The sequence below is a fragment of the Macrobrachium nipponense genome, chromosome 47, assembly GCF_015104395.2.
Source record: "Macrobrachium nipponense isolate FS-2020 chromosome 47, ASM1510439v2, whole genome shotgun sequence".
In the NCBI taxonomy this organism is placed as follows: Eukaryota; Metazoa; Arthropoda; class Malacostraca; order Decapoda; family Palaemonidae; genus Macrobrachium; species Macrobrachium nipponense.
Window position 1 is genome coordinate 35,066,269 of NC_087222.1, and position 17,190 is coordinate 35,083,458.

At 48.7% G+C, this 17,190-nt stretch overlaps 1 protein-coding gene across 1 annotated transcript in view; it reads right to left on the bottom strand.

The window, feature by feature from the left end:
- The window catches only part of LOC135204891 (lipid scramblase CLPTM1L-like), a 163,626-nt gene that overhangs the window by 897 nt on the left and 145,539 nt on the right, over window positions 1-17,190 (bottom strand). The window contains exons 2-3 of the mRNA XM_064235136.1: window positions 12,485-12,667; window positions 202-393 (exon numbers count right to left, since the gene is read on the bottom strand). Coding sequence (XP_064091206.1) covers window positions 202-393; window positions 12,485-12,652 — 360 coding nt within the window. The 5' untranslated portion in view covers window positions 12,653-12,667. The remainder of the gene's footprint in view (window positions 1-201; window positions 394-12,484; window positions 12,668-17,190) is intronic.

Here is a 17,190-nt window from a genome sequence, read left to right on the forward strand (position 1 = left end):
TTTATATACTACAAAGAATCGTTGGGGATCTCTCTCACATCTGGAAAAATCCAGGAAAGTTTTCTTATTATTAAATCGATTAATAAACTAGAAAGAACCGCCGTGGGATGTCACTCACACCTGGAAAAGATTCAACAAAGATTTCTCATTACTAAATAGGTTAATAAACTAGAAAGAATCACCATATGACATTATACTTACATCGGGGTCTGCCTTCGACGACGTCAAAAACATGTGGAGGTACATGGTCCCGTTATTCCGGACTTTCCTCGGGATAGGAACTTGCAGGACTTCTTCCAAGTCCTTCTTGTACTTGAAGTTAGGAATGTGGTGCACCAGCTTGAGGTCATTTGCATACTCTGGGCTCTTCTTCTGCGACGAGAATGCAAAGAACTGCGGAACGGAAAACGACGTCAGTGTGAAGACTAGTGACAGAAACTGTATTTTTAATTAACTAAAATGTCTCAGGCTTTCTGGTTATGATGACTGGTGAAAGGAATGATATTTTTTTACAAACTGGGATGTTCTCAGGGTTTTTATATGAAGAAAAAACACAAAAGCTATGCTGATATCCAAGATCCAAGGATAATCAGAGAGAGAAAGGTCATTCTGTAAGTAGGTAAACTAACCCCTACATTCTAGCCACGGTCAAGACGAAATTCAAATAAAACCTTATCAACATAGTAGTCTAAATTGGTTCTAGGTCCAGAAAAAGATTTTGACGAACCGCTTATACGTAATCAAAATTATGTGGTACTGTTAAAGAGAAGGAAAAAAATTTGGAAATCAGAAAGAAAGATTAATGTACAGTAATACCTTGGGTTACGAATTTAATCCGTTCCAGAACCTGCTTCGTAACCTAAAAAATTCGTAACCTAAACGGATTTTCCCATAATAATGTTATAAAAAGCAAATAATGCGTTCCACCAGGCCATGAATGACCATTTCAATTCATATTTTTCCATTTATTTTTGTTCACTAAGGTTGAAAATTCGTGTAAGAATTACATAAAATATAAAATTGAAGAATGAAATTAAATATAAACACTAGATTAATATGCATGCACAAGTAAAACCTGAACTTACCTTTGGCGAGTGTGGCTGCTGGCTTGACGGAGACGGGAGGAGAAGGGGTAAGGGGGAGGAGGAGGAGGATGGGTTAGGCTTGGGGGGGAAATCTCCCTCCGTGAACACTTCTGGGAAGACTTTCTGGTTCTTTCTCTAGAGAGTCACCGTTCACTACCACTGTGTCGTCTTTCACAATTTTGAAAAAATATTTTTCTATGGAGGCTTGCTTTTTCTCTGTTCTTTAAAATTCTATAGAAACCCGACCCACCCCATTATCGATAAACAAATTTGTTGCACGCCCTGACGCAGCCTTATTCAGGTGATTTTTCTCGATAAAACTTTTCACAATTTCCCAGTGTTTCAAAAAATCCTTGATCTCGCTCCGAAGGAAAGCGACTGTGCAGCGTCTTCCCCCTCCTCCTCAGATGAGATCTCCTCCGTTACCTGTCTCTGTTGCTCCTTGTGCAGCTCCAACAACTCGTCGATCGTCGCTGCTGCCCATGCTCAGTCAGGAGGTCCTCGATGTCGTCCGTGTCAACCTCCAGCACCATGGACTTGCCCAAAGGATACAATCTCCTCTTCAACTGCCCCCTCCTCAACGGGTTGGGTTCGAACCCCTCAAAATCTCGTTCAGCAACGCAGTCGGGCCACAGTTTCTTCCATGCAGAATGAGGGTTCTCCTGGTGATTCCCTGCCAGGCTTTAATCAATCAGATTGAGGCAGTTGTAAACAGAGTAGTGACCTTCTAAAACCTCTCTGAGGGTAAGGGTGGTGCCTTCCGTCATCTCAAAGCAGAGCTGGAACATAGCCTTCGTGTACAATTTCTTGAAATTGGCGATAACTTGCTGGTCCATGGACTGGAGTATTGGAGTGGTGTTGGCAGGCAAGACTTGACTTTAATAAACTTGAATTCGTCCAGTAAGTCCTCTTCAACGGATGGAGGATGGGCAGGAGCATTGTCCATCACAAGTAAGGCTTTTGAATGGGAGGGGGGTCCTTCTCCCGAAGATACTTCTTCACCTCGGGAACCACCAAAAACCTCGTTCATCCACTCGACAAACAAGATCCTCGTCACCCAAGCCTTGGTATTAGACCGCTACATAACGTGATACACGAGGAGAGGCTTAATCTTGCAATCCCTGCTTGCATTGGCACAAAAAACAATAGGTTAGATGGTCTTTCATGGGCTTGTGACCGGGAAGTGCCTTCTCTTCTGCCGTAATGAACGTCCTCCTGGGCATCTTCTTCCAGAAAACCCCGTCTCATCGCAATTGAAGACTTGTTGGGGGAGGTATTTTCTCGGAATCCACGAGTCCTTTTAAACTCTTTTACGTAAGCCTCTGCTGCCTTCGTATCTGAGCTCGCAGACCTCACCATGGCGAACAACACTGTGGATGCCAGTCCTTCTCTTAAATTCTTGAACAGCCACGGCTTGCCTTAAAAGTGTCTTTTTCACTGTCCGCTGATGTGCCTGGCTCATTTTACTCAAATCTTCGTAGATCTTACGAGCCTTTTCGCAAATGATGCTCTCACTTACGGAATTTTTCCTGCCAGCTGCTTGCGTTTATCCAAACCATGAGAACAAATTTTTCTACATCGTCGAGAATATAAGGCCGTTGTTTCGTCATACTGTGACACCTTTTGATGCTTTACTGGCTTTAATTTTCTTCCTTTTCTTCAAAATAGTGCAGAATCGTTGATTGCGACCGCTTGAAGAATGCTGCAATTGTCTTTCACGCTCGCCTTTATCATGCATTTGGATAATTTCCTTCTTCATTTCAACCGTAATCATCTTCTTTCTTATGCTTTCCTTCTTGCTGCTTGCCTTCGTCATCTTGGGAGCCTTGTCTTTAGTATTTGGGTAATAGTAACGTATAAGCACTATCACGGAAACACAACACGTGCGCAAATCACTAAGCAAATTTGAGAGCGTATCACGGACAGATGCGTTCAATCTTACTGCCAGCAAGATAGTGAAAGAGTTATGATTTAAAAAGGGGTCAAGGGATGAGTGGGAGGAAGTCATGTGACCCTCGTTAAGTTTTGGCCGAAAAAAAATGCGTTCGTGCAGATTCCACGCTCATCCGATGTCCGATGTAAACAATGCAGGCGGCCTCCCATGATGGACATTAGCGCATTCGTATTCCAAGTGAAAATTCGTATTCCAGAATGAGGGCGTCACTTCGTAAGTTAAAAAATTTGTATACTAATCGGTTCGTAACCCAAAGTATTACTGTAACAGTTATGTCGACATCAGCAGCCGTGGAAATAAAAAGAGTAATGAAAATGTTCAACGAAAAGAAAATGTACAGTAGTACCTCAAGGATACGAAAGGCTCAACTTACGAAAAATCCAAGTACGAAAGCAAAGACGAAAAATTTTTACTGCTCTACATACGAAAAGTTTCAAGATACGAAAGGTTTCTTAAAGTCCGAGATTCGCACCCCCATAACAATTTTGAAACTCGCGCCGCACGCCGCCATCTTAGTTATCGTAGACCTCGCCACCATCCTCCTCCCCTCTCATCTCCCATTGGTTCCTGATGCTAGCCAAGCCATGAGATCCTTCTCTCTGATTGGACAGCATCCCTCCCATCATGCATCTTCTATACGTACGTGTTGGCGTGCGCCTTAGCTCGGCCATTCATTCGCCACCCCGAAACTTTATCGTACGCATTCGGCATTCGTTCGCTCCAACGATTTAGTTTAGTAACGTAAATTCGTTAGTGATTTCGTTGGCAGTACATATTATCGTGTTGTGCGAAGACTGTATTATTACGTATTTGTGTAACTTTACGTAAATTAACGTAGTCATGGGTCCCAAGAAAGTTGAAATTCACGGAAAGAAGCGCATGCTGTCTCTGGAGACAAAGATGGAGATCATAAAGAAGTACGAAGCTGGTATGCGATTGAGTGTGATCGCAAAGGAATACGGCCGTAATCCGTCGACAATAGGCACCATCCTTAAACAGAAGGATGCCATCAAAGCAACTACACCATCGAAGGGCATCACTATTTTGTCCATCAAGAGGAGCCATGTGCACGACGAGATGGAACGGCTGCTCCTCGTCTGGATAAAAGACAAAGAAATCGCTGGCGATACAGTAACGGAGACGGCAATCGCTCACAAGGCCAGTGCTATTTTCGGCGATTTGATTGCGCAGGCGGAAGACGACGGAGGGGAAGGGACTTCAACGCAAACCCCAGAGTTCAAGGCTTCGCATGGCTGGTTCGAGAAATTCCGTAAACGGACTGGCATCCATTCGGTGGTGCGTCATGGGAGGCTGCCAGCTCGGACACGAAAGCGGCCGAAACATTTAAGAAGACTTTCGACGAGATGATGACCAAGGAAGGCTACAGTTCTCAGCAGGTTTTCAACTGTGATGAGACTGGCCTTTTTTGGAAAAAAATGCCTTGTCGGACGTACATCACGGAGGAAGAGAAGAAGCTACCCGGGCATAAGCCTATGAAAGACAGGCTTACGCTCGCACTTTGTTCGAACGCCAGTGGGGATTGCAAGGTGAAGCCCCTACTGGTGTATCACTCCGAGACTCCTCGAGCCTTCAAGGACCACAAAGTGTTGAAGGAGAAGCTTCCAGTGATGTGGAGGGCTAATGCAAAAGCCTGGGTAACGAGGCTTTTGTTCACCGAGTGGGTAAATCTGTGTTTGGTTCGGCCCGACTATGAAGAGTTTTTTGCAAGAGAAGCGCCTCCCCCTGAAATGTCTGCTGGTGTTGGACAATGCCCCTCCCCACACCCTCCTGGCCTCAAGGAAGATATTCCTAGTGGAGTATTCCTTCGTTAAGATTCTTTTTCTTCCGCCCAACACCACCCCTCTCCTCCAGCCCATGGACCAGCAAGTGATAGCGAACTTTAATTTAAGAAGCTGTACACGAAACATCTTTTCAAAAGATGTTTCGACATCACCGATACCACAAAACCTCACCTTGCGTGAATTTTGGAAGGAGCATTTTGACATCGTCATATGCATCCGACTCATTGAACCAAGCATGGCAGGAGGTTTCGAGCGAACCTTGAATTCCTCGTGAGAAACTCTGGCCTGATGCCGTATCCGCCGACCGAGACTTTGAGGGATTCGACGTGGGCGAAGCTGGTGCTGCTGAGTCTGAAAAAACAGTTGACGATCCCGAAACTGTTTTGGAACCAGATCTTGACGAGAATCGTTGCACTCGGCAAGTCCATGGGGCTGGTCGTCGACGAGGACGACATCAACGACCTTCTCGAGGAGCACCACCCGAGGAGCTTACGACGGATGACCTGAAGGAGTTGGAGGCCATGCAACATAACGTCGTTCAAGAGGAGTTCTCCAGCAGCGGCGATGAAGAGGAGGAGCCTATGACAACGGCAGAAATTAAGGAGGTCTTAGCCGCTTTTCATTAAGTGCAATCGTTCATAGAAAAAAAGACACCCCGAAAAGGCTCACAGAGGTCGTATGCTTGCGCAGTTCGATGACGTTTGCCTGAGTCGTTTCAGGAACATTGTCAAAAGCAGGCAGAAGCAATCTTCCTTGGATAGCTATTTTTTAAAGAGGCCTTCAGCATTAGCAGGAGTAAGCAAAAAGGAAGAACCAGGTGATAAAAAACAGAAAGTTTAAAGCAAAAAGGAAGAACCAAGTGATGAAAAACAGAACGTTGAAAGTAGTGATGAAGTTGAAATTCTGTATAAAAAAAAAAAAAAAAAAAAAAAAAAAAAAAAAAGCGTACATAAAAGTAAAAAAAAAAGTTAAAAACAAAAAAAAAGAAAAAAAAAATTTACGTAATTTTTTAGATTTTTGTAAGTTAAGTGTTACAGTTTTGTTAAGTTTTTCGTAAATTTATTTTTATAGTTTTCCTTAAATTTTTTGTGTTTTCGTAAAGTTAAGTGTACGTAGGTACGTACGTTATCTGCCGTTTGTCCTCCTCCTCCTCCTCTGCCGCCACTTTCGGAGATAGCCTCACTCGAAAGGTAAGCTTCGACATTTTACGTTACAGTAATAATATTTCTTGTACACTAATTATACACTTTATTTACAGGTTTGGATGGTTTTTATTCTTAATTTAGGTATTGAATGGTACAAATTGTTGTAGTATTTCAATGTTTATAGGTCAATTTAGCTTTATTATGAAATTTAATGGGGTGTTTTTGGAGGGCTTGGAACGGATTAGCCATTTTACATAGTAAAATGTGTTCCAAGATACGAAAAACTCATTATACGAAGGCCGCCTCGGAACGGATTAATTTCGTATCTCGAGGTACTACTGTATATGGAAACAGTCGTACATAACCAATCGAAGCTGATGATAAACACACCTTGGAATGTGTTTATCATCAAACCCTCGGTTCTTTAACATATGGAATGTAATCAGTGCCAAGCTGGAACCGGTCGTAAGCTTTCCAACAAGGTGGTTCGGTGTTAACTGCTTGTCCGATAGCCGGGTGTCCCGCCCTACTGGGAGGTGAAGCGTCACTTTGCTTTTGGCCGCCATCGGAACAAGACATGCTCTTCGCCGCTCTGCCCGCTGTGTCGTATGCTTTGGTTACTTCTCTACTAAGTCTACAATCTTTTTGCCTTTAACCCTGTAGTGCTTGTGCGAGTGAAAGCTTGTAAGTACTTGGTTTTTTCTTTGTATAACTCGTTTTCATGGTGAAATGGAAGGGATCTGAGTCTTCGCTACGAAATCCAGGACGAAATCGAGCGTCACCGATCCCCATCCCCTCGTGAGCTTTACATAGAAGGAAAGACCATGAGTTCCCCTACTCTCTTCGCCGATGCCAGGGCCAGCAGAAAGACGGTCTTGAGGGTCAGATCCCTGTCTGACGACTCCCGGAGTGGCTCAAAGGGTCTTCGAGTCAAACTCCTAAGGACGATAGTCACCTCCCACCCCAGGGGCCTGAGTTCCCTGGGTGGGCAAGACCCTCGAAGCTCTTCATCAGGAGGGAGATCTCCCAATGGAGGTGGAGATGTCCACTCCCCGCAGCTTAAGGACTTAGGCCAGGCAGCCCTGTAGCCTTTCACTGCGGAGATGGAGAGGAGCTTCTCTCGGCGAAGGAAGACAAGGGAATCCGCTACCTGGTACATAGCTGCAGAGGACTGCCTGAGGTACCCAGCCATCTCTGTTGCTGCTCGGCGAGAAAAGCCTCTCGCTTGCAAGAGATGGTGGATAACAGCCAGCCATGAAGAGACAGGGACCGAACCGATCAGTGGTACCGTTCCACGTGTGGCTGGCACAGGAGGTTGTGCCAGTAGGGAATCTCTCTCGGTGCTTCGGCGAGAAGAGCCAGCAGGTCCGGATACCAAACGGCCTGAGGCCATTTGGGCGCCACCAGATTCATCCGAAGATTCGTGGTGACCAGCACCCTGCTGATCACCTTGCGAATCAGATAGAACAGGGCAAAGGCGTACATGAAGAGGTTGTCCTATGGATGTTGAAGAGCGTCATCTGCAGCTGCCCATGGGTCCGGCACACCTGAGTAGATAACCTCGAGTTTTCTGTTGTGCCGCCACGTCTGGGTGGAGGGACCATTCGGTCCCTATCACCTGATTCAGACGGCTGAGCTTGTCTGCCACTACATTCCTCTTGCCTGGAATGTATCGGGCTGACAGCTACCAAGTGGGGCTACGGCTCACATCGTGCACCTGCAACGTCAACTGGTGCAAAGGGAGGGACATAGGACACCCCACCCCCCCCCCCCCAGAATGCACTACAGTGGTGTTGTCACTCATCAACACCACTGAGTGTCCCATCACCTGTTCCTGGAACTCTTGGAGAGCGAGGAACACTGCCTTGAGCTCCAGGACGTTAATGTGAAGGTGCTTGTTGCGATGGTCCCACACACCTGCAGCCAGCAACTCCTCAAGGTGTGCGCCCCATCCCTCGGTCGACGCATCTGAGAACAGCAGCATCTCTTGGGCAGGGGGAGGGGGGGAGTGCGGAGAGGCACTCCTCTTACGAGGGTTCCCATCGTCTAGCCACCAGGCTAGGTCCTGCCTCACCTTCCTCCGTGAGAGGCACGGGGAAGTACGGCGGGACTCTTGCCTGTGACCAACACTCCTTTAGCCTCCACTGAAGAGACCGCAGCTAAAGACGCCCGTGAGAGGTGACCAATCACGACCTGCCACTGCTGAGGCTGGCTGCTCCTGTAGGGATAGAAACTGTCCGGCTGCCTCCTTGAACACCACTGATCCGTGAGTCTGTGGGGAAGACTCGCCATGCTACCGTGTCGATCAGCATACCCAGGTACTTCATCCTCTGCTTGGGCTCGAGATCTGACTTCTCGAAGTTCACCACGATCCCCAGACGCGACAGAATTCGAGGAGTCAATCTCTGTCCTGTAGCAACTGCGAGTGAGAGCTCGCCAGGACCAGCCAATTGTCGAGATACCTCAGAAGACGTATCCCTACCGAATGGGCCCAAGCAGACACCAGAGGTGAATACTCGTGTGAACACCTGTGGGGCGGTAGAGAGACCGAAACAAAGTGCCCTGAATTGGTACACTGTCCCGTGAGGATGAAGCTGGGTACTTCCTGGAGGACTGATGGATGGGTATCTGGAAATACGCATCCTTCAAGTCCACAGAAAGCATGAAGTTGTTCTCCCTGACAGAATCGAGCACGGAGCATGTCGTTTCCATCGGGAACCGAATTCAAGGGAGAGAGATAGATCACCCGGCTCCAGCCCCCGATGACTTTTCCACCAGGAAAAGTCGGCTGTAGAAGCCCAGCGACTGATCCCATACGGTTTCCACAGCTCGTTTGCTCAGCATGGCTTCTACTTCCTGCTGAAGCACTACGTCCCTGGCAGAAACGGGGACATACGTCTGCTGATGGACTGGGTTGGAGGTGAGGGGTGGCCGTGACTCGAAGGGCAGTAGATATCCCTCATGAAGGACGTCCACTATCCAGGTCTCAGCTCCATAGCGCTACCAAGTTGCCCAATGACTCGCCAGGCAACCCCCCACTTCCAGCAGCAGGTGAGGGGGAACGCCATCCCCCAGCACCGTCCATTTCTCAGACCCAAAGCTGCCTCGCGCCCTGCCGCCCTGGTAACTCGAGAGAGGACTGCGTCCCTACGTCTCAGTACCAGGTTGGCCGTCTGGTGGGCCAGGTAGGAGATCGCCCTACCCCAAGACTGACACAATCTCCCGAAAGCCAGGCCCCCTTCGGGAGTGATGTTTCCCGCGACCTTGGACACTGAGGGACCTCAGGTCCAGCCAGGAGACTGCTTGGAACGCTGCCATGGCAGTCGATTCCAAAGCCAGTGCCTCTTGCTGCGAGAACCAGAGGCTCTCGGCCAGCAGGTGTTGAAGAGCACACCCGGGGTTAGCCTAGCTAGCTCCGGGTTAACCTGTTTGGGCAGCAGCGGGGTCCTCGAAGGCACGTAGAAGCCCCTCGTGTGGTGGAGAGGGGGGGGGGAAGTAGCTTAGATGACTTGCCTGACCGAAGTGATCCCTCCTGTCCGGAGATGAGAGAGTCCACCTGGCCCAACACGCTGTTGGCCAAGGCTGATCGGGGCAGACCCACCGTCGTCCTGGGTTCCTTCTTAGGACCCCAGAACGACTCCAGCCTAGACGGTTAGGCTCGGAGGGCAGAAGCGCTGATCCTTCCCCGAGGTCATTGTGCTGACGAATCAGCGTGATGACCTCTGCAAACGACCTCTGGATCTCGGGAGTGACTGCGTCCTGGGGAGACGGACCGTCAAGCCCATCCAGGGAGAACGCCTCCCGAGATCCTCCTCCTTCCACAAAAGGAACCACGACAGACCCCTCTTGGTATATCCAAACCACTTGGGCGTATGATCTGGTCGGTCCCAAGACCGTGCCAGGTTCGTAAGGCCCTTGTGGAGGGACCACGAGAAGCGCACTCCTCGCAGTCGCTCCTAATCGCCTCGCTCCTCCCAGTGCAGCCCAAGGAGGTTAAAGGGATAAGAGAGGAAGACGTGATGCTCCCCCCCTGCCCGCTGGCAGAACCGGTGTGCTGGGAGCCAGCAGGCAATCGCCTACCCACGGTGACGATTGAGCTGCAGGCCTAGTCACACGGTCTCCCTGGGGAGAACTGCTGGATTGAGAATGGTAGCGACAGTCCTGGGTGTCAGGAGAGCTGCTACCAGTCAGCCTATCCGTCCAGTCCCAGAGGGAGCGACGGTCAGGAGACCGGCAGAGTCCACTGTTGCGGTGGAGCATGGCCCGTCCTCATGGCGTGTCACGATACCTGCCGACCGGGGGGACCTCTTCCTCGCCTTGGCCCGCGTACGGTCTGGTGGGACCGTCGTGTCAACCCGGGGGACCGGCAGATCGCCACAAGAGCGATCGTGGCTGGCGTGAGTCGTCTGAGCGACTGCCATTAGTCTTCCGCTCCGTGCCTGGGTCCTGGCGGCGAGCAGGCTCGGCTGCCTGGATCCTGGCTGCACGGTCACCCACGGGCAACCGTACACTCGGTACCACTCGTGAACGAGCGGCCGAGACAGTTCCTGGTGGCAAGGCAGAAACTCTAGCTCCAGGGGAAGAGGTACCGGTGTTAGCCGGTACCCCTCCGGTCCCCGTCTTCTTCTTCCTTGCGGAAGGAGAGACGGGCCCCATTCCTGAAGGAACAGGAGGACCAGCGGAAGCCCCAACTGTCAGACCCTTAGAGGTATCTGAGTGAGACCTCTTAGGAGGGAGGAGGCTACCTTCTTCTTCCTCGGCTGTGGGGCCTTGCAAGTCGAAGGGGAGGAGGCGGCTGCAGACGACGACGACGACACCTTCCTTTCTTCCTCTTCTTCTTCGTCAGCTTCCTCAGGACCATCGTCAGGTCCTCCATCCAGGACGGAGCTGGGGCAGTTGCCAAAGCGACAGGGCCCAGCTGCACCTGTCCGGAGGGACCTGCGGTGGGGGCAGCAACACCACGGGCTGGAGCGACGACGGTAGGAACTGGTACAGGAGCGGCAGCAACGGGAACTGGTGGCGGTGCAGGAGCCAGCGTCATCACTGGTACTGGGGGCAGGTCAAGCGGGGAGATCTTGGGACACCGAAAATCAGGGGCTGGGGCGAGGGCAGCGAAACCAGGCGGCGATGTGATCTCCCTCCTAGGCAAACACAGCAGCGGAGCCTGGACTGCTGCTGTCAGTGTAACCATGGCCACGTGTTGAGTGTATACCAGGTGAGGAGGAGCAGCATACCCCAGCGTTGACACCGTTGTTGTTGTTGTCATCGATGTAGTATCTGGTCCATGGGTCACCGGCCTGGATCCACGCACAGCTCGGTGTGCCTGGGAGCCCAAGCGAGTACCAGACCTGGTCGGGTTAATGGAAGTTCCCACCCCGAGCGAACGGAAGACCCTGAGTACATACAACTGAATGTCGGGGTGCTGCGCCCCCTCCTCTACACTCGACTGATCAAGTGAAGAGGCGGACCGTGACACGCCCCTCGAAGGGGAAGGAGCCATACATGGGAGCCGAGACGGAGGAAGGAAAGAGGGAGACGTGTCTGTAACCAGGTAAGTTGCTGGAGAGCCCTCCGATGACTCCTTGGCCGGCTTACACGCCTTCTTCCTCCCCTCGTATTGCTCCCACTGCTCCCCCGACCACGATACACATACATCACGTCTCGGTGCGAGAGCATTCGTGCCCTCGGCACTGAGTACATAAATCATGCAGGTCTACCTCATAGAGAGACCTAAAGGCCCCACACCTACGGCCCTCCACACCAGGGCACAATCTGTGGCTGACTGGGGGGCGGGGGGGTTTCTCCAGCTCGTAGCCTTCCATTTCACAACGATAATGAGTAATACAAAGGAAAAACCAAGTACTTACGTACAAGCTTTCACTCGCACAAGCACTAAGGGTTAAAGGCAAAAAGATTGTAGACTTTGTAGAGAATTAACCAAAGCATACGACACAGCGGGCAGAGCGGCGAAGAGCACGTCTTGTTCCGATGGCGGCCAAAAGCAAAGTGACGCTTCACCTCCCAGTCGGGCGGGACACCCGACTATTGGACAAGCAGTTAACTACCGAACCATCTTGTTCGAAACCTTACGACCGGTTCCAGCTTGGCGCTGATTACATTCCATATGTTAAAGGACCAAGGGTTTGTATAACGTGTCGGAACAAAGTATCTTATACTATATATTTTAAGTAAAGCCTTTTCAAAATCCACCAATAAAAGTCAATAAAAACATTTTGCAATATACAAAAATTATATTTAAAAAATTATCTAAAAAATAAAACACTGAAATCTCTCATTTGAAGACTACACAATAACAAAATTTCTAGCAAGAGATTAAAAATAATGTAGATTTATCATTCGCAACATAAAAAAACAATTTGAATCTCTCATTCATTCAAAAAATACAGAACAATTGAAGCCACTCCTTTGAAAAATAAAAACAGCCTTGTATTCCTCATTTGATAACTGAAGCAATAACGAACCACAGCTCAGCCTAACCTGTAACTTTGGATTTTGAGCGATGACTGGATGCAGACACTGGTAATATTCCGGACATTCCGGAGGGATGAAGAGCTGCCCCAACGTCCAAATGGAATGTAAGACGTAAGCCACAAATATCCCGCAGACCACTGTTGTCAGTGACGGGAGCTGGTATCCGGTTGCCATTGCTGCGTCCTGATCTGAAAAGAGAGTTTAAAGTCGGATTTGAAGTTCAACTTAAATTTATGGTCATCTATGGTGTAATTGCCTAGATTGCTTGTTTTGTATGGTATTCTTACGTTGCATGGAACCAGAGGTTATTCAGCAACGGGACCAATGGCTTTATGTGACTTCTGAACTACGTCGAGAGTAAACTTCTATCACCGGAAATGCACATCTCTCACTCCTCAATGGAATGCCCGAGAATCAATCTCGCGGCCACCAAGGTGGCATGCCAACACCATACCAACCACGCCACTGAGGCGCTTGTAGATTAGATTAGATTAGATTATAAATTTTTGGCACATTGCCAAGCGCCGAGCCGAGGGGCCATTCAGCGCATATATATCTTTAAGAATAAAAGTCACTGTCGTACAAAACAAACACACACAACCGATTAACATACAAATCATTCATTCAGGCGCTTGTAAGTGGCTAGAATTCACTGGTAAGCAGATATAGACGTCTGGTCTAGGCTAGGGTGTCAATTAATCATATCAGGGTAAAAATCACAATTTGTCGAAAATTGTATTTTTCCTAACTATACAAACCTGAGGTCCTTTAACAATAGGAATGTAATCAGCAGCAGCTGGTTACGGTCGTAAGCTTTGAACAAGGAGGTTCGATATTTAACTGCTTGTCCGGTAGTCGGGTGTCCCGGCCGACTGGGAGGTGAAGAGTCACTTTGCTTTAGGCCCAGGAAACAGAGTGAGGGGTGGCATGAGGTGGGACTATGTGTAAAGGACCTCAGGTTTGTATAGTTAGGAAAAATGATGTTTTTATAATAAAATGATATTGTTAAACTACAATAAAGTTTTGTACATACTTACCTGGCAGATATATACTTAGCTATAGTCTCCGACGTTCCCAACAGAATTTTGTTTCAAATCTCGCGGCACACGCGACAGGTAGGTCAGGTGGTACCTTACCCTTACCGCGCTGGGTGGCGGGTGTATGAACCAATCTATCTCTCCAGCCAGATCTTTTTCTTTTCACCTGTCTCCTCAGGGGAGGCTGGGTGTGCCATTAGACATATATATCTGCCAGGTAAGTATGTACAAAACTTTATTGTAGTTTAACAATATCATTTTTGTACATGAACTTCCCTGCCAGATATATACTTAGCTGATTGGCACCCTTGGTGGAGGGTAAGAGACAGCTAAAGTAATAAAGAGAGATAAGAAACAACTGATGTTGTAGGATATAAATAACCTTGGTTCTTACCTGTTCAGGCAGAAGACTTCATTGATACTGTCTCTGAGTCTGCGTTGACTGGAGAGCTACAGCTAGGACGTGACCTGATGCTGAAAGACTCTCGGAATCTACCACTGGGATATATGATCCCTTTGTGTGGTAGAATCCAATTCGGATCCTGTTAAAGGGAGTTCGTCCCTATCTTAACAGGTCCTAACCACTACTACTGCAAGGAGCACACTCATCAGACCACCTAACCAAACTACTAAAGATTAGTATTACGACCTAAAGAGATGCCTTCATGCATCTCTTTAAGGCAACCACACCAACAACAAATACAAGGGGAAAAATTTATACTACTAAACAGGATGAGTTCCAGCTCCCTGCCCCAGCACTGAATCTGCAGATTTAACGTACGGGCCCAAGGCGAAGCATTTTTCGTAAGTGATTCTCACATCACGTAAGTAGTGGTTCGCGACACTGACTGACATCTCCAGAACGTTTGTCCTCCATCAGATTTCGCACGGACATATTTTTGTTGAAAGCAAGAGAAGTTGCTATGGCTCTTACTTCGTGGGCTTTCCTTTTTTAGAAGCCTAAGATGTTCTTCTCTGCAAGATCCGTGTGCTTCTTTGATGAGGCTTCTCAAGAAGGAAGGACAATGCGTTCTTCGACAATGGACAAGTAGGGTCTTTTACTGAACACCACAGGACCTCTCGGTTGGCTTTCAGTTGCTCTTTTCTTCTAAGGTAGTATTTTTACCATTCTCACTGGGCAAACAGTGTTCTCTCGGGTTCTTCTCCTACCAAAGAAGATAACCCACGAATCTCGAAGTTCTTCGGGCCATGGGACTTGATGGGTTTTCATTCTTCGCAAGAAAACCAGGAAGGAAAGAGCAAATGAGAGAGTCCTCCTTAAAACCCACATTACCATCAATCGCCTGAAGCTCACTCACTCTTCTGGCGGAAGCTAGAGCCATCAAAAACAGAGTCTTCCTGGTAAGGTCTCTGAATGAGGCTGAATTAGGGGTTCAAACCTAGAGGACCCACCCAATTGAAGGACTACATCCAAATTCCAGCGAGGCGTCTTAGGAGACTGCATTTTTTCGTTGTATCAAAAGACCTAATAAGGTCCTGTAGGTCCTTATCTTCCGATAAGTTGAGGCCCCTGTGCCTGAAGACATTCGCCAACATACTACGATAGCCTTTAATCGTCGAAACGACTAAGCCACATTCTTGTCTTAAGAATAAAAAGAAGTCTACAATTTGATGTTCACAGAGGTACTGGAAGAGGAAACGTTTATTCCTCTTGCACCATCTTCTGAAGGACATCCCACTTCGGACTGGTACACTCGTAAGGTGGAAGACCTCCTCGCTCTAGCGATTGCCCTTAGCAGCTGCTGACACGAAAAGCCTTTCGCTCTGACCAGTTCTGGACAGTCTGAAGCCAGTCAGACTGAGAGCGGGGAGGTTTTTTGTGGTACCTGTCGAAGTGGGGCTGTCTGAGTAGATCGCTCCTTAGAGGAAGCGATCTTGGAAAATCCACAGCCATTCCAGCACCTCTGTGAAACCAATCTTGTGCTGGCCAAAAGGGAGCTATCAAAAGTCATCCTCGCGGAATCTGACTCTGCGAACTTTTTTTAAAGTCAACCCCAGAATCTTGAAGGGGGGAAACGCGTATACGTCGAGTCCTTTCCAATCGAGTAGGAGAGCGTCTATCCCTATTGCTCCTGGATCCGAGATGGGCGAGCAATACAGATCCAGTCTTTTGTTCTTTGAAGTTGCAAACCAGTCTAAGAGAGGCCTGCCCCCACAACTTCCCAAAGGCTCTGGCAAACATCTTGGTGCAGAGTCCACTCTGTGGAAGGACCTGATCTTTCCTGCTGAGGAGATCTGCCCTTACATTCCTTTCTCCCTGCACGAATCTGGTGAGAAGTTTTTATATCCCCCTTTCTTCTGTCCACAGAAGAAGATCTCTTGCTGTTTCGTACAGCGAGAGAAGGAATGCGTCCCCCCCTGTTTCCTGATGTATGCCAGAGCCGTGGTGTTGTCCGAGTTTATTTGCACAACTACTACCTGTCACATCTGACTCGAACTCCTTCAGAGCAAGCCACACGGCTATTAGTTCTTGTCCTGTTGATGGTGCCAGGAAGAACTGGTCCCCACCCAGGTTCCTGACAACACCTCCTTGGTTCCCAGAGTAGCCCCCCACCTGTTTCCGACGCATCGGAGAACAACACCAGGCTGGGGTTCTGGGATTGAAGAGGCAGTCCCTGCGAGAACTTGTTGGGATCCGCCCACCATGCTAACTCCTTCTTGATTTGATGAGAATTGAGAGGGAGAACTTCAAATCCTGAGAAGGACGACTCCAATTCCGATGAAGAAAGAATTGGAGCGGTCTCAGGTGCAACCTTCCTAGGGAAACAAATTGCTCCAGTGAGGAGAGCGTCCCCAGCAGACTCATCCACTCCCTCACTGTGCATAACTTCTTTCCCTAAGAAGGTTGTTACTTTTTCGAGTCCCCCCGGGCTATCCTCTCCTGTGACGGAAAAGCCCGAAAACTCAAAGAGTTCATCTGGATCCCCAGATAAACGCACTCTTGAGCGGGAATCAGACTTGACTTCTGCAGATTGACCAGAAGTCCTAAGGAATAAGTCAAATCCAGGGTTTTCTTCAAGTCCTTCAGACAACGATCTCTGGAATTGGCCCTTATAAGCCAAATCGTCGAGATAGAGCGAAAATCCTCACCCCTTCTAGGTGAAGCCATTGTGCCACATTCCTCATGATGGCCATAAAGACTTGGGGGCCGTGGAGAGGCCAAAACACAGGGCCCTGAATTGGAAGATTCTTCCCCCCATCATGAATCTTAGAAACTTCCTCGAGGAAGGATGGATTGGTACGTGGAAGTAAGCGTCCTGTAAGTCCAAGGACACCATCCAGTCCCCTGGACGGAGTGCTGCTAACACCGAGGCAGTGGTCTCCATCGTGAACTTCTTCTTTTCGACGAAGAAGTTTTCGAGGGCGCTTACGTCCAACACCGGTCTCCATCCCCCTAGATTTCGGACGGAACTAGGAACAGGCGGTTGTAAAAGCCTGCCGAAAGATGATCTGCCACTAGTTCGATCGCCTCCTTTTCCAGCATCTGATCTACCGCTAGTCGGAGGGCTTGATTCATGATGGGGTCCCTGTATCTGGCCGTCAACTCCCTCGTGGGGTATTCGTCAAGGGAGGCTCGAAGAGAAGGAGGATAGATAGCCCTTCCTCAAAATTGACAGGGTCCAGGCATCTGCGTCTTTCTGGGCCCAGACTTCT